The 23,200-nt window shown below is 39.2% G+C and overlaps 1 protein-coding gene across 4 annotated transcripts in view; it reads right to left on the reverse strand.

Moving 5' to 3' along the window:
* Positions 1–413: 413 nt before the first annotated feature.
* CFAP58 (cilia and flagella associated protein 58) overlaps positions 414–23,200 on the reverse strand; it is a 93,975-nt gene continuing 71,188 nt past the window's right edge. For 2 of the 4 annotated variants that reach the window (XM_086899398.1, XM_023929822.2), the window contains exons 16-18: positions 6,483–6,602; positions 4,873–5,006; positions 414–684 (exon numbers count right to left, since the gene is read on the reverse strand). In XM_086899398.1, the coding sequence (XP_086755524.1) occupies positions 564–684; positions 4,873–5,006; positions 6,483–6,602 (375 nt within the window). In that variant the 3' untranslated portion in view covers positions 414–563. Of the gene's footprint in view, positions 685–4,872; positions 5,007–6,482; positions 6,603–7,172; positions 7,254–22,391; positions 22,462–23,200 lie in introns of those variants that run through there. The other 2 variants (XR_015289735.1, XM_023929824.2) reach the window with 2 other exon arrangements.

Raw genomic sequence — 23,200 nt, forward strand, 5'->3', positions numbered from 1 at the left:
CTTATTATACACTACCTACACAGAGAACTGCTACATATGTACATCTAAGTAAAGACCTGTTAATTTTGCATTTGCTCAGCAGGGCTTGAAACATCAGCCTATTAATTTTTCTTCTTTTCTGTGTTTTCATTTTTTTCAGGTGCTTTGAGTCAGAAGATAAATGGAATGCGTGCTTACAACTGAAGCAGATAAAAGAGAAATAACTACATATTAAGGCATTTTGTGGTGTTACAGTGCTAAACAGAGACACAATATTGAAGAAGAAATATCTCCACTATCCATTTACATCCATGCAGGTGTCTGCTGGCATCAAATAGGCAGATTTGGTACACAGTTTGTAAAAAGAACTATGTTAATTCCAATAGAAAATGTACAAAATATAAATGCAATATAAAATGCAATATAACATGTAATTCCAGTGTAAAAATGTGTTTTATTATATACAATATACACAATTTTCCTGAAGGTGATACAGTGATTTCAGTAGATTCTGAATCTCTTTTAAAATTACAGTTTCTCAAACATGAAATTGGGAACAGAAATGCAACTAGATGAGTGCATTCCTAGACTGCAATTTTGGGAATGGGTTTGCTTGAAGGAAAGACCCCCATGTTGAAGTGAGGTACATCAGTCTTGAGGGGTGGTAATTTCGTCCCCATATCAATGCCGGATCGCTCCTTCTCCCTTTAAATAGAAACAAAGAAACAGAAAATTCATATTTCATTCTGTGGCCCAGAGATGTTTACAAACTAAGGAAATCCGTGTCCTCCAGAGTTTCTTTCATGCAATCACTATCAAGAGATCATTTTAAAAGTGTTGATTAAAGCCTGTTAGGCTAAACTTCCAAGACTAGGTGTCTGTTTGGATCTAATTACAAAACTACTGATGGGCTTTGGAATTATTAAAAATTAGAAATAAATGAGCTTTCTTTATGCTACTCCCCAAAATGGTCAGAGCACCTCATTAGAGCAAGTATGTACATGAGCTCCATGACTGCAGATTTCTAATCACCATCCTGTTCTAGCTGGAACATGCCTGTTTTCAAACAAACAGCTACATTCATCAAAGGCACGAAAGGGAGGGTTTATTTTCCTTTGTTGAATTTTAATGAATATATATAGTGCTATCTGTCTTCACATTTTAACAAAGTTCCAGTGATAATTGCCCTGTGACATCTGCAGAAAACTAGCAGTGTGCTGTAGGTGCACTGAGCCCCAGGGAGTTGCTCCACCTGAGAATCCAGGAGGTCTTGAATTTGATGGCCTTAGGAGGAGGGAACGAGGGTTAGCTGGTTCCACTCTGACAAAGTTGGGGAGGTAAGCAGAGCAGTACAAAGATGAAGGGCAATATTCCAAACTCACTGCAACATACCTGGATGCTTCAGAGAGAGGTCCTGAGATACTTAAGATTAACCAAGTGGAGCTTTATGAAGTTCTAGTTTATCCTAACAGTCTCAAGGCTTTACAAAGAAAGTCAGTACCATTATTTCATTTCACAGTCACTGAGATTGAGAAAAATTTGAGTGCAACCACACTTATACAAAATCTAGCCATGTCACAGGAGCATCTTTCCTCAGTCCCCAGTGAGGGGAAAGAAAACACTTCTGGAATTATTACTTTTCTATTTGCCCCTAAAAATTGTCAGAATAGGAAGAAGTTCAGAGAAACTGTGTCAGATGTCTAGTTATGCATCCTTTTCCAAATCTGACCCATACAGAGGTACAATATCCAAAAGATGGCACAGATGAACTTAACAATCAAAACCATTTATAACTGTTTTTAATTGTATCAATGTAGCCCTAATGGATGTGCCAGATGACAGCACCAAAAACTAACATTCTGTATTTAGATGGATTATCCCATCTCACTGTTGGATTTCCAAGTCTGGGGAGATAAAATGTTCCAGAATCCATGCTCATTTTTTCCCCATGCTTCCATGGAGACAACAAACAGATGTGCTCATCAGTATGGAAAATTCTATGCCACTGAATACTATAATATATTATGCAGAATTAATGTGCAACCAGACACGTGCAAAAGCTCCCAGTTACTACTGACATCCCTTCTTGCAGTTATTTACATATATAGGACTGCTGGATTAGGTCGCTGGTGTGGATTTAAGCTTCATATTTTCTCACAAATCCTTATCAGAATCAAAATGGGATCCTGGTGCTAGAAGCAACTAGGAAAATAGTGATGCAGAAAGGGTTCAAGAAACTGAAGTTAAAAATAGGAAGAGATAGAAAAAGAACAGCTAAGACAACTGGGAAAAGCAACATTTAGAATTAGAGAGCTGAAAAAGAGGACTTCAAACTCACAATCAAAATCTTAAACATTGAATTTTCATTTTTTAGCCAAAGTTAAATTCCCACTGTCACTATATTCCTTCAGCATCACATGCAAAGCTGCATTTATTCAGTACCAAGATGTTAAATCACAACTCAAAGCTATCTTGTGCAAATCAATAAAAGCTTTAGATGATAACTTTGTGTAAGGTTATCTGAGAGTATTAATTCTCTTTCATTCCAGTGTAGTCAATAATGTTGGTAATGCTATTGTCCTGACAGGATCCACTTTTTATTAGCAAAACCAGCTACATTTATTTCAGACATGATGTTAACATTAGCCAGCAAGATAGAGAATCAAGTCAGTGGTTTTCTGTCAGCTGGGATTTAGAGAAATCTGAGATTGTATGAATCAAATGGCCCTGGCTCTTTGGTCAACATCCACAGAGCAGGCACTGCCTGTCCAGCCCTGCCTGAGGCAGGAGAGCTGTGGAATGGCTCTGTGGCAGGGAAGAGGAGTCCTTGGGGAAGAACCTGACTGCACAACAGGTTCTCTCTACTGCAGGAAGTCAGCAGTGTGTCTTGCACACCTGGCAGGTTGGAGAAGGAGGGCTGCACAAGGTTGTTTCCCTTGCCAACACAAGGCACAGTCTAGAGACAGCAGAAGCTGCAGTTATCCAGGACTGGTATGCCCAGTTCTGCCCCTGTGCTCTTCAAAGCACAGGGTGCAGTCCAACAGGCTTGACTGGGGTACAAAGCAGTGAGGGGCAGAGGACAGCAAAGCCCAGCACCTCCCTTGGCCGCCACAAGACAGCAGAGGTGCAAGCCAGGGCTGGCAGCACAGTGCTGGTGCCTTCTGAGCTGTGGTGGGAGCCACAAGATGATGCCAGCCTGCAGAAGCACCACTAACAGTACCTGAATGTGCTCCCAAAACACAGATGCCACAAAGACACCCATGCTCATCAGACCACAGACATGCTTGCCCAAAAGAACAACCTGACAAGCTGTCCCAGTGGCAGGTATCTATCCTGAACCTATAAACAGTGTATCCAGCACTAAATGACTTTCAATATGAAATTCCTTTCACTGTATAACATGCCCCAGTCCAGCCACCATCGACTCACACAGTATTTTTTGTTTTATTTTAAAGCAATTACGTCCTTAACAAGTGGAGTTTTTATGACAGGAATTAATTCTAGGTGAGATATAACAACAAAATGTAGGTGAATTTCTCCTCATTTTATGAAAAGAAAGAGACATTATGCCAGAGTCCAAAATGGAAACAACAAATCTACTGTGAAGGAGACATTTAGCTACTGGAAATGGATTATCAGGCATTATGGTAGCCTCACATATTGATCCTAAAGCTCCAGAAAGGCCATTAGCACTGCACAATTGTTGCTAATTCCAAACATTAAGGTAACATTATGCAATTTGCAGATGGACAAAAGTCACTGTTTATCACTGATTATTTTACTCATTTAGTCATCAAATCATTTGCTGTATGAAATAGGATTAAGGAAGAAGTGATAAAGGCAACTTTATATTCAGCAAATGTAGAGAACTGTTGCCTTTAGTGTGTGAGGAAGGCACAGGCTGAGGATGGAAATGAGTGGAAAGACAAAAGGCTTTCTGTGCAAACAGAAAAACTTGGTAACAGATCACATCATCTGACTGCAGAAATCTAAGTAATCTCTCATTCAGGGTGAAGTCCACCCTCAGCACCCTCCACAAGTTTTCAGAAGACAACAAGCTGAATGGGGCAGTTGACTCACCTGAGGGATGGGATGCCATCCAGAGGCACTTGGATAAGCTCAAGAAGTGGGCCCATGAGCATCTCTTGAGGTTCTACAAGACCAAGTGCTGGGTGCTGCACCTGAGTCAGGGTAAGCCCTGGCATCAATCCAGGATGGGGGACGAACAGATGGGGAGCAGCTCTGCCCAGAAGGACTTGGGGGTGCTGGTGGGTGAGAGGCTGGACATGAGCCAGCTATGGGCACTTACAGGCCAGAAATCCTGTTGCTATAGGACAAGAGATAAGGGTTTTTAACTAAAGGAGGATAGATTTAGACTAGATATAAGAAGGAAATTTTCTGTTATGAGGGTGGTGAAAGACTGGCCCAAGTTGCCCAGAGAGGTGGGAAATGACCCATCCCAGAAACATTCAAAGTCAGGTTGGGACTCTGAGCACCTCATCTGGTTGGAGACGTTCCTGCTCACTGCAGGGACTTTGGACTAGATGGCCTTTAAATGTCCCTTCCAACCCAAACTGTTCTTTAATTCTATGCTTTGATGTCAGAAACAAGACACTAATCTGTGTTCTCTGGGCATCATCTCATTGGTATGACTAATTTAACTGGACCGCAGAACATGTTCAGCAACATCTCTGATGGATGTTCTTGTCCTGGCCATAGATCATGGTAAATCCAGACCAGACTGAAGTAACATGGAGGATAACATTCAGGAAAATCAGGCAACAAAACTGTATCATCTCAGTAAAATCTGGCCACATTCTGATCAAAAGGGTCTAAAACAAGAATCTAGCTTATGCAGGAAGTTGTGTAGACAAAACTGTGGTTTTCCCATACTTTTTCTGTTGCTCCTTGCGTTTCTGAGACAGATATTTCTTTTTCACTTCCAGAAGCTCACTGTTAAGTCTTTCAATTTCATGTTTGTATTCTTTGCTCTGTGTTTCACACATAGTCAGTTCTGAGGACAAAGCCTAATAAACAAAACACAAACAGCAGAAACAGGAGATGTTTCTTCACTTACACATAAGTGAGTACTTTTACAACCACTTTTTCCTTTTTTATTTGAAGATGTAAGACATGATCATTTTCCGGCACAACTCATTCCATCTTGATCTTTTATTTGATCTCATCTCAGTTCACCTAAAAACATCTTACAAAATAAAGGTTATGCCATTTAACCATAATACAACATGTAAAATACACTCCAATCTTTATGGGAATGACATTAATAGATTAGCTCTTAATTTCTGAGACATAAAGCTGGGCAAAAATCCAAAATTAAGGTCTTAATACATCAGGGAATTATTTTATAATAATGGGGTTTATTCACAGGGATGCACAGCTAAGTGGAGTAATTCAATCCACACAGGCAAAGTAGTACCAGGCACTGTAAATATGAATACAAAGCCACTTGCATGTGAATCAATAAAATTTTTAAAAAGGGGGAGCATGCATAGTGCACATTCTTTCTTTCAAAAGAGTAATAGCTTGACCTGGCACCCCAAAAAGGCATGGACACCGCCATGCTACAGCATGCTGTGCTTGATATAAAAAGTAGCAATTGACTGCATTAAGGACAAATAAGGACTGTATGGAGAACTTCAAATCACGTTCAGTTTAGCTAAACTTTGGCTCCTATTTCACATTTTCTACATTGTTTTTCTTCTCCATGGAAAGCTAAGATTTGCATAACAGCCTCTTTGTTTCCTAAGGGCCCATCTGCTCCTGCATTTTTTTCCTCCTGGTTAGTATAGACGTGATTATGATGCAGTGAACAGGAGATGATGACTTCAACAGAGAGAGGAGCTGCAGAAGTAGATGAACTCCTGGGGAGACTGATCTCTCACGCAGTCAAGAATAAGAGAAGATCAGCTCATTCACAGAATATCATAATATTCTATCAGATACACTTTTTAATACTATGCTTTTAAAATTTTCTACGAGATTCTTTCGGAACCAGGAACTCCTCCCTTCAACTGACAAGGGGTTAGAACAGGTTCCTCCTGTCATCTCCACAAAATCTGCAAATCTAAATATACATGTACACATGGCAAGAGAAATGTAAGTAACCTATGACTGGATTCTCAATATATTCCCACTAGTTTGTTAAAAAGAAAAAAGAAATTACCTTAATTTGCTTCTTAAAGATATTAACAGTTTAATAAAGGGAAGGAGAATAAGCTGAATGAAAAGCTGTCAGTATCCCAGAAAGTCCATGCAAAAAACACTTTTACAGCATTGTGCTGCACACTCCTATTGTAATAAGACCTCCCTGCTATTTTAATTAAACAAAGTAGCACAATGTGCAAAAAAAGTTCTTTTGCTGCTCTTGGCTGTCCCTTGAGGAGATGCAGTGATACCCTTGTTTTCCTGGTCTAATACACCAGGGCATGCAGCCCCTCTGCTGGGCTGGCAGCCCCTCCCCAGGGACAGTGGGACCCTCTTACTTTGATCTGCTTGGTCTTCTCCCGGAGAATGTTCCGGTACTGCTGCAGCTGCTCCGTGGCTTCGGGCCCAGGCTGCCGGGCCAACACATGCCTCAGCTCCACATACAGCTTCTCCTTTTCCTAAGGAAGAGACAAGAGGAAGAGCTCTTATTAAACTACTACAGCAGCAGCACAGCCTGAGAGGAAATCAACCTCACTGAAAATTGCAACTCAGTCAGGAAGGTATTTGGAGAAACAAATCTGCCTGTGTGTCACTAGCCATAAGGTATTTAAAGTTGTTGTGATAGCAGTGGGAGAGCTCATTAAGATAAACATCCAGCTACTTCAAACCACGAATGAAATGCTCTTAAACACCATCACCAGCAAGCACTCTCTACCTCAGCAGTTACTGGAAGAGTATCCAGGGCTGGGAAATTAATCACTAGAAACTGTGCTTATTGCAATCTTTCTTCTTATGAGTCACATTGCCTTACATTAAGGATCACAGCTTCACCCAACAGGATGTGAGCTGGCTATAGAAATGTCAGCAAAGGACTGTACAAAAGAGTTACTTCTTCCAAAGAAAATCCAGCAAAGCACATGTACACAAACACAGAGATTTATAAATATATAACCTTTCAGTTTAACTGCAGGGGCTCTGGGAAAGGGAAAGAAATTATAAACAGCAACAATTATGACTAGCACAATTACCAAGTAATTTTTCTTTGTCATGTGTCTCCTCTTCCTTTATGTTGGAACAGTAATACTTGTGGGAGGTGGATATTGCCATGCCTGAAAAGAAACCACACCATGGACCCACTTACAGCTTTCTGTACTGAAATGCTGCTTTCAGCTGTGTTTTGAGAGTGTACTTGTTTTTAGTCTGAAGAATAAAGCTCTGAAAAAAGCCACCTTCACAGTTTTGCACATTACAATAGTTTTACTATCTACCCTGAAAAACTAAGGTCATTAAATAATATTATTTAGTAAGATCACATCCTTTTCTGGTACATTGAAACTGGAATTAAAAAGGAGACTAGCAGACAAAAGATTTAACTGAAGAAGACAAAAATGCCAAGAAGGAGGTAGGATAGGTGATTATTTACACTAGATTTGACAAAGCCCCTTTTAACTGTCTTTTTTTATAAGCTCTCTCTACAACTCTTACTGCAGAATTCATCTGTTGATGTGGGAAATGGTGCAATCACGTCATCTAGAATTGCTACATTTGGTCTTTCTCAGTGGTTGAGCCACTGAGAAACCACTGAGTGGTTTTCAGAAGTGGTTTGCTATTTTGAAGATGTAAAATTTTAGATGTCCAGTCTTCAAGAGCATAAGGAGGCTGGAGTTTTTAGACCTCATCATTTTCTGAAAACTATGCGCTATAATGGTCACAAGTTGGGACCCTAAAATGGAATCACTTCAAATCATGCCTTACTTTTGCAAGCATTGTCCTTAAACTCTGCAGATTACTGAGGAAGAGTTGCTTATAAATGAAATTGTTTACAGTTTATCTCTGGAAAAATCAAAACCTCCTGAGACTCAGACTGAGTTTTCCCTAGCAGCAAATACTAAATTGTTAATTCATTCTGAGTAGAGAGTTATTATACCACTTCATAGTGGTATTTCTACTAGCAGCTTTTCTTTCTGAGAAAGTAAGATTTTACTGCAAAGTAAAAACAACAGCAAAAGAAAAATCCACCTTATCAAAATCTGGCCAGTCAATATTAACATTTCAACCCTGAATGTATCATGTATTTGTATTTTGTAATAGTGCAATAGTATTTTGGGTAAATATGGGGCAATTGATAGATTGAAGGTCTTAAGTGCAATTGTTTTACAATTTTTTTCTCTCCCTACTCCCCACAATGGCCAACCAAGCTCTTCAAACACTGTGCAATGGTGTGTATAATAACCTCATTTAGAGACAAAGCATGCAATTCTATTGTAAGGAGAATCTATTTTATGCAGCAGAGACTCGTTAGGTGTCCAATGTATACTGTATCCATAATCCAACAGAGGCAGAACCAGATGTCTTATAATCCTGTACTTCCTTGCTGAGCACTGTCCATCTCTTTTACATCTAGTCAATTAATTTGTCACTGGGCTGGAAGCACCATATGTCAGCAAAACATTAAAATAAAACCTTGGATACTTCTTTCCTCCTCAGCAAAAGCTTGTATCCACAGGTTGGCATTTCTATAATTTCTGAAATTTTTCCCCAGGATCCAAAAAATAAATTAAAAAATAATAAAATAATTTCAGTTAATTTAAAAACAGCAACCACAAGAGTAAATCTATGTGAGTCACAAGGTGCATGTGCAGGTGCTTCCATCTCTACACATAAGAAATCAGAAATGACCAAAAAAAAAAATATCAGCAAAAATTCAAAAGGAAAAACTTTGTTTTCTGTAATAGATTAAGTCAATCCATTATAACTGGGTTTCTTTTGCTTGGCCCAAACTGCCTCCCCTCACATTTCCGTCCATCCTCACGCCAGGCTGCCATCACAACACACATCTTACCACAGTTCTGAGGTTTTGAGACCAAAGAACTTAGAGTCACAAACACACTGCAAGGCACAACTCTTCTTCTTGAGGTGAAGGCAGAGCCATCAAATCTCTGCAAATCCATGCTGTTAAGCCTTCACTGGTAAGAGTAATGTACCTGTGTTCAGATCAGATCTGGGCCAGAAACAAAGCTTGTTACAGGATCCTTCCACCACAAAATTCCCATGGAATTCAGTGGTTGTTTGAGTGTAGGACTGAGCTCAAAACATCAACAAGTTTCACTGGTTTATGACAAAAACTAAGCCAAGATGATGGCACATTCATTTTGTGGATGTAGGGCACACTGGGACACTCTGGCTGAGAATTAAATTCCTGGCATTCCAAAGAGCATTTCAGCACCTCTGTGAATACTTGCTGTAAAAATTCTGCAAATAGAACTGCACATTATTTTTAGAACAGCCCTACCTGTCTTAGATTTGTTTCCTGGGGGATCTCCGAGGAGCTCACACATCTGTCTGTAGGCCCAGCCATGACAGTAATTTTCTTCATCCCTAAGTCTCTCACACATTAATTTGGAGAGGGATGGTGGGGAAGTAAGTGGTGCTTTCCCCTAAATTTAAATAGGCACTGTCTCAGCCATATTCTGTAGCTCTCCTGGCCTGCTTGCTCTACAGCAAATTGAGCAAAAATTATTTTCTTCTGCAGAAGACTGGCTAGCATTTGGCAAATCTTAGTTCATTGTCCAGGATTAGGTGGTCACGAGTTGGATCCGTCTTTAGCAAGAAGAATCAATTTTGCCAGCACAATCCTACTTCAAAAGAAGCTACTGCTGATGAACAGCACAGCCCCATTTGCTTTTCCATGTGAGAAGGACCATCAGTACCATAAAACACATTCCCAAAATGACAGCAAGGCATCCACTGACAGGGAGTGGGAAACATTCAGCAGTCCCAGGCTGGAACAGAGCTCTAAAGATGTGACCCCATTTTGTGTCATCCTGTCCCTCACAATGACACCAGGAAATGGCACATCTTGTTAGGTAGCCCAGCATTTTATTCAGAACCAGAGATGATGGATGACCATACATTTAATGAAGATGTATTCACAGTAGAAATAGGCCCTGCAGTCCCAGTTTCCTCATTTTTATCCAAATAGACTGTTCAACAAATTTACCTGGCATAGCAGCACCCCAAGAGCCTTCTCTACCAGACCCATAAAAATCCTATTTGCACCAAAACCTTTCTATCACATGAATTACTAAAACAAACAAACAAACACACACAAAAAATCCAAAAGACTTTGCATCAGAGTAAATTTAACTTATGTCAGTTCCTGTGTCCAGCAACTGAGCTAAAGAAAAAACAAGATAAAGATGTAGTGTAAAAGTGTGCAATGTAGTGTATGGCAGCAATCCCCAAAAACATTCAACTTAAATAAAAATTCTTATTTTAATTAGTAAGGTGGACAAACCAATACAGTAACCATGCACTCTACAGTTCATGGCTTTGATGGGAGTGACAAGTCCATCAGCATGCCACAGGGGGGTTCTTGTTTATTGGCACTATAGCCAAAATATCAGTGCTGTGCTGAACTCCAGAGACGTTTTGTTTACGATGCCATGCAGCAGCAGAGCATCCTTAGGGGTGGTGATTCCTCTTCATAAGTGTTAAACAGGATATGGAAATCTGGATAAAATACTTACACAGACATACATACCTACTCATAGTCATTTTGGCTGTATAAGCCTTACATTTATTTATGTTCTGTATACCTAGCAGTAGTTGTTGGCTCAAGACACTTATCTTTAAAATTTTTATGAGGTAAAGAAAAAAAATTAGCATTCGGTGACCTTCACAAATTTTATAATAACAGAAGAAAGTTGCCTCCAGCACTATGAGAAATGTGCAGTATAAACTTTCTCTGTAAACACTTTCCAAAAGCTCCTGCTTTTTCCTGTCTATTCCACATCCATCAGCAAACACCCTTGCAAGGATACAGTTCCCTAGAACAGCTCCTGTCTTCACTATCACCTAAACACTTCTTTAACTGTCCAGTGTGAGGTTTCTTATCAGGTAAATCAATTACGTTTGAAGGAGGACACTAAGGCCCTTTCACAGTGTGGCAACATTAACACTGAGTTAGATGTTTTGGGCTCTCCTGTGAAAACCACCAGCTTGAAGTAAAGGCTGAGATAATCTCATCTTTGGTGAAATCTGCACTACTCAAACCTGTCTTGTAACTTATTTCTCCAGTTGATAATAACGCTTCTCAAGAGCAAATCTGTTTCCTTCGGCACAGAGCAAACTGCACCAATTTGACAGGCATTTTCAAAACAGCTTAATGAGAGAGGAAAAGAACACCTTGGAGCACCTTGGAAGGTCTTCACCCTTGACTGTTTTCTGCAGCTGAATGCTGCAGAATCACCATCTTCCAGGAACAACAAAGTATGAACATTTCCACCTGGAGTGCAACTGCAACTTATTTTTATTATTATTGCTAGGAACTGTTACTATCAGATCTTCCCTAATAAGGGTGTAGGAAAACATTTTTTTTTTCCAATGAACAAACCAGTAACTTACATATACTCCTCTCAACTTCTGAACTCTGAGACACAAGGTTAACAATCTATCTGAAGAAAGTGGCATGGATGTGTCTTGCTGAAATAACAGCTGCAGTATCCTTTTTACTATTGACATTACACAAGAGTTTATAAAATCATTAATCAGAGCAGCTCATTTAATCACAGTGTTTCTACTTTACATTGCAAAAGATTATCAATTAATTATCTCCCATTCTGTATGTGTGAGCAGAAACAGACACACATGAAAGTGAGCTGTTCCTTGAAGGTGAGAATTACCCCTGACATGACATGGATTGATGTAAATATTCCAACTATTTTCACAGTGCCTGCAGCTTGACAGTTGGGTTGAAGAGAGCTCTAAACAAACCTTTGTTTCACATTCTAGTAGCAGTTTGTCTTAAAGTGACCTGGAGGAGATCAGAGGTTGACACAGATCTTATCAAAAAGGTTTCTAGATATTCTAAGTGAGTAAGTCTACAAAACAAATGATGGGGAACTTTTTCTGTATAAGAATTATTTTATACAGGGTTGTAAGAGAAGAAAAAAAAAAGTCTCTCCTTCAGATTTAGAGTTGACTTGAAACCTCTGTATTTTAATGTCAGAGTAATAGCACGTATTTCAGATATTCAATAGCCATTGAGATTTTTAAAATTTTAGAGGAATCAAAGGAGAATTATCACAGCTCTGTTGATAATGATTAGCTGTTCCTGCAGGTGACATCTTGGGATGAGGACTCCCAATAGACTCAGCTTCTGTTCTCACTTCAGACTGATCTGACAGATGACTTTGAAGGGTCAGAGAGATTACAGAGCTCCTTCTAGAAATATCTATTTTTAAGTTAGGCACCTACATCTCTTTAGTCACCTGCTTAGATCTTTAGATTTCCCTGAAAGATGAGAGCAATTTGCTTCAAGTCCTTTGGTGTTCTGGAATTGCTACCTCTGAACAGCTGTCTCAAAGTCAAGCCACCACTTAAATCTACAATATCTGTCTAACAAGGCAGTAAAGCCTACATGCATCTTTTTGACAGGACAGCAGAGTTCCCCTGCATATGTCAAGTACCTCAGGGAAGAAAGACTAGTCTCCTGTTACACTTTGGAGCCTATTAAGAAATAACAGTACATCTGAGAAACACACAGAGCAATTCTGAAATCATGAATGTTTTAATGCATGGCTTCCTTCAGACTCACTGTAATTAGAGCTGAGCCTCTGCTATTCTTTGAGGAGTTCTGTTTCAGCTCCCCTTGCCTGTTTCTTAAAATTCAAAGAAACAGAAACAGGACTAAAGGAAGGAGAAAGACAGTGAATCCTAATGTCCATGTAAAGACAACTGCTGTGCTCAAGTATCCCACCCCCTGTTTAAGATTACAGCTGTATCTACTTAGCCAGGCATGGGAAGCCTTGAGCTCTGAGCCTCCAAGAGGTGCAGCAATTGGCTGGCTGATGCATCCTACTTGGCAGAGACTCTCCCCACTGAGGTTCATGGCTCCTGTGCACTCAGTAGCGCATTTCTGGATGTCTCAAGAGAAGAGGAGAGAAATGGGATTCTTTCTATACCTGTTTGTGTCCTCCTATATCGCATTTTAAGCCAGCCTTCTAAAAAAACCCAATCAGCCGCAGTGGTTCTGCCTGCCTTCCTCTAACAGCTGCAAAACAGCCTTAGCTGCAGCATCTTTGAGCATGTGTTCTCCCAACAACAGCACCATTCACAGTAAGAATGAAAATGAGAGAGCTGGAATAGAACTAATCTAGTCTGTCCCTGTGGAATTCTGTGGGGTTCTGCTGTTGTGGCAACTGTCATACAAGATAATAATCCATTACTGACTCGGATGCTGTAGATTGTCCATATCTTGCTGTTGAGGGAAGAGCAGAACACCCCTTAACACAAGAACACCTGCCAAAGGGTGAATACTAAAGACGTACCTCTAGCTCTAGGACACCCTATAGAATATGGGCTTGTGAATGCATTGCTACACTGCTGCTGCACTCCTCCAGTATTTCAGCTTCTCCAGCAGACTCTGGATGGCTGACAGTCAGTATTGGATTGCTATAGCACTGCAAAGTCTGTGCACTGCAATGTATTCAGTCAGCACAGCAAGTCATTTATTTTCCCTTAACAAGATAACTGGTTGATTAATATACTTTACCCTGGGGTGCACAGCAGATTTATTTCCTTCTTAGATACATGCTGAACACAGGAATGAGGAGTAAACAAGGTTGTTTTCAGTTATTTATTTACTGGAACAATTCCTGAACTTTTTATCCAAGCTTTATTCTAGGAAACCAATGTTGAAGTTAAGGGCAATTCTGACTAAGAACTTTAGGATTGGGGCATCATACAAAGTATTTTCAGTCTAATGATACAAGGTATCCATGCTCAGGATTCTGGGTTCAAACCAAACATAGTGTATTTGAATAAAACACTTTGGTGATCACTGTTTGTGTTTTGCTGATGTAGATTACAGATGACAGTGCTGTATCTTAAGTTCTTATATGGCATCCTTGTTTCATTATCTGAATGGTATTAAATGGTATTAAAGCTTTATTGTACACTTGCTGAAGAACTGCTTCCAGCCAGGGCAGTGATGCTCTTCTCATTCTACAAGACTTCTGGCACAAACAGTTACTACATGAATTGCCAAAGCTCACTAAAACTCCTTGAAGACACACAAGAATGAAAGTCAGTCTCCCAGTCCCCCAGGACCACTGTGCTGGTGGCTGTGTCAATACACCTGCTCCTTGCTTTTCAGAAATAGCAAGCCTGGACTACAGCAGGAGGTTACAAATGTGGGAGAAAACTCACAATAAAGCCACAGTATGCTTGAAGACAACAACCTCTTCAGACATGCTAAACTTCATGGACTGGGAGTACACGTATTAGAATGCAGGACACAAAACTATGCTTGACACTCATCTTTGAAGGACAGTATTTGTGTAATTAAAACAATCTCGTGTGATGAGGAGGGATTACATCTGATGACCCCTGAGAGTTCTTTTCCAAGCTCAAACTCAAGTAAATATATCAATTCTTTTAAAAAACTTGTAAAACAGATTCAGCATTCATGTATATTTGCCACCTATAAAGGGATTTTTACTCTGCCTGCAACTTCCTCAGCTTTGTAAATGACATCTGAATATTTCTGACCAAAATATCATTCAATGAGCTAAAAATGGTGCAAATCCCTGAAGTTATTTTCTCAAATAAACTTGCACCTTGCTTCTGTGCACAACCATTTATCATGGGAAATCTGTTTTGTTTATGAGGGCAGGGTAGTTTCACAAAAAGTCAATAAAAATTATCTCTTCCACTAAGAAAACTGTTCACCAAAAGTATTTTGTTTGATCACTAGTTAATCTGCTTTGCTTCCCATTTTTCACTGCCAGAAATATTTGCACTTTTTTTATTGGAAAATTATTTTCTCACCCTAAAGAGCAGCCCATTATCTTCACCTGGTGACATTAAAGTGATCAACATACTTCCTAACCATTTTTTTCAACACCCTGTTTAAACAAACATACCAAAAAAAAAAAAAAAAAGGTTATTTTTCTGGGAAGACTTTATTCTCTTCCATTTGAATTGCAACATATGTGGGAGGAGGGAAAGAATCTAAATGTCAGTGTGTTTTTAAGAGTAGTTTATCATGCTGTAAATTTCTATAGCATAGAACATCTTCTAATTCTAGATGGACTGAGATTAGAAGGTCTAAAATAAACTAATGTGTCAAGAAGTGTATTGGAAATATGCAGAAATAGAAATCAACTCCTTTCTGAGGAGAGCTGGGGCAAGAATTGAACATTCCTCAGATATCTATTGAATTATTAAAGCTTACACAAAACTTTCAGGTAGATATGTAGACCCTCAAAAGACCTTCACACAGGTGACTCATACCTTTCATGTTTTTGAGATATGATTCCTTACTACATTGTCACAGGATTGCATATGAGCCCTGGTAAATTGCACCAAGATTTAACACAATTATCCTACAACTGGCTTAGTAAGAGTGGTTCTGCCCTATTCAGAGATCCCTACTGGCTCCACAATCAATTTTTAAAAAATTAAATAATTACATTAATTGGAAAAAAATTATCAGTGCCAGAACAAAAGACACTGGAGATATTCTAACTGCATGGAAAAATCATCATGCCAGGCACAGAATCACTGAAAGACATTAATCCTTCAATTTAAAACCAACATTAAATACACAACATCTCCACATAGAGTCAAAGCTAAAATCCTCACTCAAAGTCCTAGTTTAGCAATGAACCTTTTAAACACAACAAAAGGAAAATAAAAGCATGACACAAGAAGGAAAGAATCTAAGAGTAGTCCTAAAGGATGATTTGATGCATTAGGTACTTCCATATGCCACTTCATACCGCATTGGAGATTCCAGTTCAAGTAAGTTTCAAGGTATTGGACTGAAATTATTTTGATGGCACTAATTCAGTAGAGTGTTATGCATCATAATATTGAGCTGGTAATGAGATATTTTTTATCCATCACAAGTTAGAACTGGGCTGCAGCCAGAGTTCATGGGCACACATTTTTTCATTTGAAAAAAGAACAGAGTTCATCTTTGGAGTCTAAATCAAGACTATTCTTACAGTGTGCCTTTGACACATCAGCCTAATTCTGCACGACACTGGGGAAGTAAACTTTTTCTTTATGATTCATGTCCAGCTGAGAGCCAAAAAGTAAGTGTTAGGCCTGAGTCCTTATGGTATTTCTCATTTCTGTATTTCAGTGCAAATACTGTGAAAAGTCCAGTCACCAATTTAGAACTGGAGTCATAACCTCAAACCTCACACTCCACCAGGTACTGTTTTCTCTCTCTTGCTTCCTTAAGGTATGTAGCAACACTGAAGTTTTTTATAAGGATAGGAGAGCATTTTTCTGCCTTTCCCTCCCCCCTCTGCATCCCCACATCAGGAACCATTTGATCAATGGCTAGAAGTTCTGGCAGCTTATCTTTCTCAGTCAGAATCATACAATACCATGCTGGAAATAAACCTCATGATTCATATGGTCCAACTTTTCTTTCATTACTATTTGCTTATATTGGCAATCAATATACATCTATGAGAGCAAACAGTAAATCTGTTGCCCTTTTAATGGGACCACTCATGCAAGGGCTTTGGGATTAGATCTCAAATTGACACCTTTTAAATCTCTGAGTCATAGAAGACTGTAAGGGGATCTCAATGGTCATCTGGTCCAGCCTTTCTCAAGCAAAAGCAGCTAGACAAGATAAACCAGTACCCTGTCCAGATGGATCTTAAAAGCATCCAGCATTAGGAAATACACCACTTCCCTGGGGAGATTATTGCCATGCCTTCCAATTGTTCTCATTGTTGACAATTTTCCTCTTGTGTCCAATCAGAATTCCACAGGGGTAACCTGTACCTATTACCCCCACCTTTGCCATGTGATTCCTTGTAAAAAGAAAATCTCCATCTTCTTTTTAACCACCCTTATAACTGGAACATGGTTATAAGGTCTCCCCTCAACCTTGTTTTCTCAAAGCCAAACAAGTCCAGTAGTTTCAGATTTTCCTTCTATGGCAAGCTTCACAATCCTTTGATCATCTTTGTGGCCCTCTTTTGGACCCACACCAGCCTGCCCATCTTTTTTATACAGCAGGGACCAAAACTGAACACAGTATTCCATGTGTGGCCTGACAAGTGCTGAGTGGAATAACCTTTGCTATTGATGCTCTTGTTGACATAACCCAGGACTCTGTTGCCCTTCTTTGCTGCAGCAGCAAAATGTTCACTCATATTGAGCTTGTTGTCCACCAGGATGTCCAGGTCCCTTTCCAGAGAGCTGCTCCCCAACCAGGTAGATCCCAGTCTGTCCTGCACTCTTGGATTGAATTCCTCATCTGTACAACTTTACACTTGTCCTTGTTGAACTTCAGTCTTTTAAAGCATTGTTGCTATTTCACTTCTCCTATCTAACAGTGGGCCAATATTTCCTGTCTGTTTCTGCTTGTTATTTACATACCTGAAGAGCTCTTTCTTGTGGGTTTTGACAACTCTGGCCAATTTCAGTTCAGTTAGTGGTGCAGTTCCCTTGTGCTGGTATGTTTATGCCAGCTACTGCCTATGCAATTAGATGCAATTTGATGCAATTTTACTGGCAGGAAAGTCTTTTGCCATTCAAAAATTGGTATAAGCTAAATCAGAAAAGTGACTTTTTTGCTGCTAGAAACGGGTCTTTTAAGTGTAGAAAAGGCCTAGAGCTCAATACACTCACCCCTTAAATTGAGGGCTGAGAGAACTGCTAGCTTGAGCTGCAAGATAGGGTATTAATCCAGTGCTTCCAGAGGAAGTCAAATCCTCCAGGAAACAGAGATAGAAAAGCACCAAGTCCTACTACACTATAAAAAGCTAAAAAGAAAATTTCCCTTTTCATTTTTGGATGGAAAATCCCTTCAAAAGGCTGACTTCATATATAAATTATAAAGGAGCAGTGAAGAAAGGATTGCATTTTGGCAGTGGATTTTGCAGTTCACCTGTAAGTTTCAGTGCATACAAAGCACTCTCCCAAGCTACCTCTGCTGAAATCTCTCTAAAGACAAGATGACAGAGAAGCAATAATGGGCAGGTCAAAAGAGACTTTTAGGGATTCTACAGTCATTAGTTTCCTGAAGTGAATTGCAGTTATTTTTTATGAAAATAGACAATTCTGCCCAAAAATCCCCAGCTTGGATTCTGTACTGTACATGCAAGTAGCTTATATTCTCAAATCCAAGCAGAATCTACACTGGGCACCAAAAATAAATGCCAAATTTGAGAGGGTAAAATAAATCTCAGCCATTTTGAAGATGTAAAGATAACATCTAAGATAAAACTCATCTGGGCCTTAAGAATACCAAAATAAATGTAGGGGAGAGGGGAGTATTCTCTTACTTTTCCTAGCAGATTTGTCTGATGAGAAAATCTCTTACTCAGCATTTGAGCACACATTTCTCTTTTGTGGAAGCTACTTGAGCACTGTGAGAGGAGTGAAGAACTTAGCAGAAGCATGTCTCATGAAACTCCTAAGCTAGGGAGAGAAATGATTTTCAGAAGGACTAGGCTCCCATAAAGTGGGCTGAAAAACCCCACGAGATTAAACAAAGAAAAGCAAAAGAAGTATTTTATATAATAAATGGTGGGGGGAGTGCATAACAAACACAGGGAAGCAAATCCCCAAGATTCTTCATTTCTTGGGAGAAAATTTTGATTTCAATAGCTGCCAACCTGCATAAACCCACACAGTAACACATTGTTCTAAAGCAGATTTCTTTATGAAACTATAGTACCAGCTCTGAGAAATAAAGATGGTTATGTATATGTTCAGACACTATAGCAACGAGCACCTCAAACTGGATAGAACAGCTCTACTACCAAGTTAGCACAAATAAAATAAAACATCTGTCTATTTTGAGTGTTTTGCCACTGAATTGAGTCATGTCCCTAATATATTCATTCACACAGCAGTATGAATTATTTTATTTCCTTTTTACTTGATGTGAAGCATGCAGGCTAAGTAGCCTGCCCAAGGTCACAGAGAAAGTCTCTCACTCTCCCTCCCTGTATCTCACAATACCTGAAGTGGAACTGGGCTGGAGACAGCAGCATCCCTTCAATTCCTCCTACTCTCTGTCACCGGGACAATCCGTTCTGTGTAGGGATTGAAACTCAGCTCAAAACTTGGCTCAGTGCAAGGACATGTGGGTGCTCTCTGGCTGTAATCTCTGAGTCAGATACATGAGCTAATCATGCCTTCTGCCCTTGCACTCTTTGAACTATGAGCTCAAGACACAGTCAGCACAGTATCACATCCTGACTGCCCAGTCCTGAACTTTGATTGTTGACAACTTAAAACAATAGAGATTAAAATATGTATGTACAGAAAAACAATGCTTTCACTACTACATGCAAGGCTTAAATAAGATATTTGCCTTTGCCTCCCTGAACAAATAATCTAGGTTGCACTTTCTTTTACATTTATGAGCAATCTTCTGAGATGACTGACAAAAGAGGTAACTGACATATAATGTGAATCTTTATGCTGTTATCCATTCCAAGACATGCAGCTGAATAAAATTCTGCTCAGTCAGACATAAAATCAAATTAGAAGAGTTAGCTCTGAAGAGAAAGAACTAAATTTGAAACAAATAAAGCAGTGCATAATTCACTTTTAATGGGATAAGTTCCTAAAACCACACTAATCATAATCCTAACAAGGTAATACTTTCCACTGCGAGTTTACCACATCACTGCTCAGTACACAGCAGCGCAGAGCTTCAATCACATGAGAGATTTGCCCCACATGCAAAGTGAGCATCTGTATTTTTGCAGTCAGGATTTGCAGAGCACTCCTGTTTATTAATAATTATTCCTTATGGCCTTACAACACATGTCATTCATCTAACACGTGTTCACAAAGACTTTCACCCATCAGTGAGATCTCCTGGATAACGCACAATGTATTTCTCCACAAAACCCTGCAATATTACTCAACAGTACAGGACAGAAACAAAAAAATGCTCTATCTTGACTGCACAAATTCACAAGGAGGGTAATGACTCAGACAAGAAAACTGGCTGTCCCTGAAGTAACATTTCCTATGTTTGGAAAAAATGCCATTGGGTTTTTATTGACCATAAGTATTCAAGACCTTGGGTTTGGACCTGATTTTTAAGACAGCATTTTTCATCAGCACAGCAGCTCACAACTGTGAAAATGCCTGAATTAAAAGAGAAAGTATGACCACCTGCTTTGCAGCTACTCTTCAAAGTAGCATCTCAGGATGACAATATGAGAGGTGATGCCTTATAACCCAAGATGCTGCAGCAACAGGGCATAGATAAATCAGAAACAAGAAAAGACTTTAGTGATTTCTCTAACATAGCAAATCTCTTTACACCTTTATTAAATATTCAATTCTGAAAAGCTGTTCTAGCAAAACCCAACATTCAGCATGCTCCATAATCACTACCTCTCAGCATATGTCTGATCCAAAAAATATGCCCTGATGACCGGTTAAGAGAGATATTTACATGAGATTTTAGAGTCAAGCTGGGTTTTTCCCATATTGTCAGCAATCTAAATTTTCTGACTGAAATATAGCAACTCATTCTTTTAATCACATAACATGGACTGTAGCTTGCTTCTACATCTACCTCAGTTTTAAAGAAATGACAGGTTAGAAACAATGAAAAAGCTAATAAAAAGGATACGATCAAATGAACATCAGGAGCAGGTAAAGTAAGCAGATGCTTTCCTACACGAATCTATATATTGTGATCCTTACTTAGCAAAAATTTCCATTTATATATCCAGCTGAAACCTTGTTCCCTGCACTTTTATTTAAAGGACCATTTACCAAAAAGTAAAAAAAAGAAGACAGAGCTACAGTGCATGGTTATACAAATGGAATTATTTTTCCCTTATAAAAACATTACGGCTCTGCATGAGTATGCAGCAGGGTGAATACCCTACAAATTAAACTGCAGGTTACTGACACTGGGCTCAACCATTTCCTCACATGGGTTATTTCTAAACTCCAAAGGTGTTTTTAATATTCAATTCTCATCACACAAGGTTTTTTGTACTCTATTTTATTAATACACTTTGATGTGAGGGAATTTATGCTACATAATATGCACATTAGACACAGATAAAAGCTTCACTTTAAAGAAATATCCTATTTGCTAGCATGATGGCCACACACACATGAATAAAGATTATGTATGGCAAGCAAGAGATTAGGAACATTTTAAATCTGATACACCCAATGGCTATGTCCTTGTTACAGGGCAAGATGTGAATGAAGATGACTGGGGGTGAGGAAGTGTGACTTATGCAAGCAAACATAACACAGGGGTGGGTAGTTCTCTGACCTAATGAGTTTGTATCCCTCAGTCTGCAGGCTCCAACTCTGAATATGGGGGATGTTCTGCCAAGCAGGCACAGGCCAGTCATCAGCAATTCCTCCACTCCTCCAAATGAGCAGTGACTGAAATGAGCTGAGCTGACTTGCAGAAGAGACCCATAATAAAAAGATGCTGAATGCCTTTAAGCATGAAGAGTTTACCCACCCTTTACCATGCTTTTTTTAAAAAAAAAGAAAAAAGAGAGAAGAACTCTCTCAACATACAAATTATATTTAGGGGAAAAAAAATTAAAAATTTCTGAAACTGGAGCTAAATTACTGCTATTTCCCGTAATTCTAAAATTCAGTCAGGATCAAATCCTACACTACCTTTCAAATACTTCACTTCAAATACACTTAGAATCTTTCAAACTGCCCAGAAAGTGGTCTAGTGAAGCCGCCCTCCTGGTGTGTGAAACTCAGCTCTCTCCAGAAAGCTGATGTTACTGTTCTGTTTATTTCCTTCTGCTGGAAGTGTTCCTTAAGTTAGTGTTCCTTCACCACAGCATTTTGGAATTTGGTAACAAGTTTACTAAGTTATTAGCGAGGGGTTTGTTTTGGTGAGTATTAGGGTATCATTTTCCAAAAGAGATATTATCATCATACCAAGGACAACCAGTCCAAAGAATAATAAAATGCCTTGTACCAGGTTATCCAGACACTCAGCTCTGCTAGTACACTTAATTTGTGATCAGTGAACTACTTGTGCCAGTGAGCCATCCAGTAGCACCTAGAGCCCTTCAAGGGAATGAGCTGGGGATTTTCCTCCATCCCTAGTTACCTCCTCATACCCACACCCTGCTATGAAAGAGTCCTGTTTCAGTCACTGTGGAGGACCCAAAACACTGTGGAAAAACAGAAAAGAGCTCAAAAACATTGATGTTAAATCCCTGAATAGAATGTGGAGCATAGTATTTTTGGCCTTCACTATTATTTCTCCAAGGGAAACCTTCATTTCAGCATTGTTACACAGGAAATTGGTACCTGAATTAAGAACACAATGAAACTCATTAGCAATTCTAGCTATAATAATTAGATTTTATATAGCCAATCCCTGTCTTAAATCTAGAAAAAATAATAAAAACATCATAGAGCTGCCACAGAAGGACCACTGCAAAGACAGAAAGATTATACCAATGGCTAGTAGAGTAATGTAAGCTCAAATACCTACTATTTCAAAGATTTTCTTGGGTAGGCAACTTAATACCTCTCTATCTCAGTTCTTTGGCTGAAAATAAAGATAATAGCAAAATGGGAGCATACTAAGGATAAGGACAGATATGCAATAGAGACTATGTAAAATCTAACAGAATTTGTTTTGTGCATGGGTAAAGCACAGTAAATCTGAAGCTATTTTTGCTACATTTTAAGGTAACTATTTCACTGACAGCATTTCAGTGCAGTGCAACAAAGATCACATTTTTCCAAGCAGAGTAATAATACACCATACATTACATTCAAATGGAATTTCAGATCAATGTTTTCCTATGAAACAATAAATAGAGGCAAACCCTGTTTTGATAAATCTGCTGAGCTTCTTCTCAGGACAGAGGGAGATTCAGGTCACATTTTACTCTCCAGTGGGTGATACCCAACACAGGCATAAAGACTGTTAGGGTATTTAAGATGTTAAAATCACATCTAGAGCTGGCAATCTGTAGCTATCCCTACAGTCACTAGAGAGACCCGAATTACACCTCTGGTTAAAGCCAGGACTCTTTGG

The sequence above is a fragment of the Cyanistes caeruleus genome, chromosome 8, assembly GCF_971803275.1.
Source record: "Cyanistes caeruleus chromosome 8, bCyaCae1.hap1.1, whole genome shotgun sequence".
In the NCBI taxonomy this organism is placed as follows: domain Eukaryota; kingdom Metazoa; phylum Chordata; class Aves; order Passeriformes; family Paridae; genus Cyanistes; species Cyanistes caeruleus.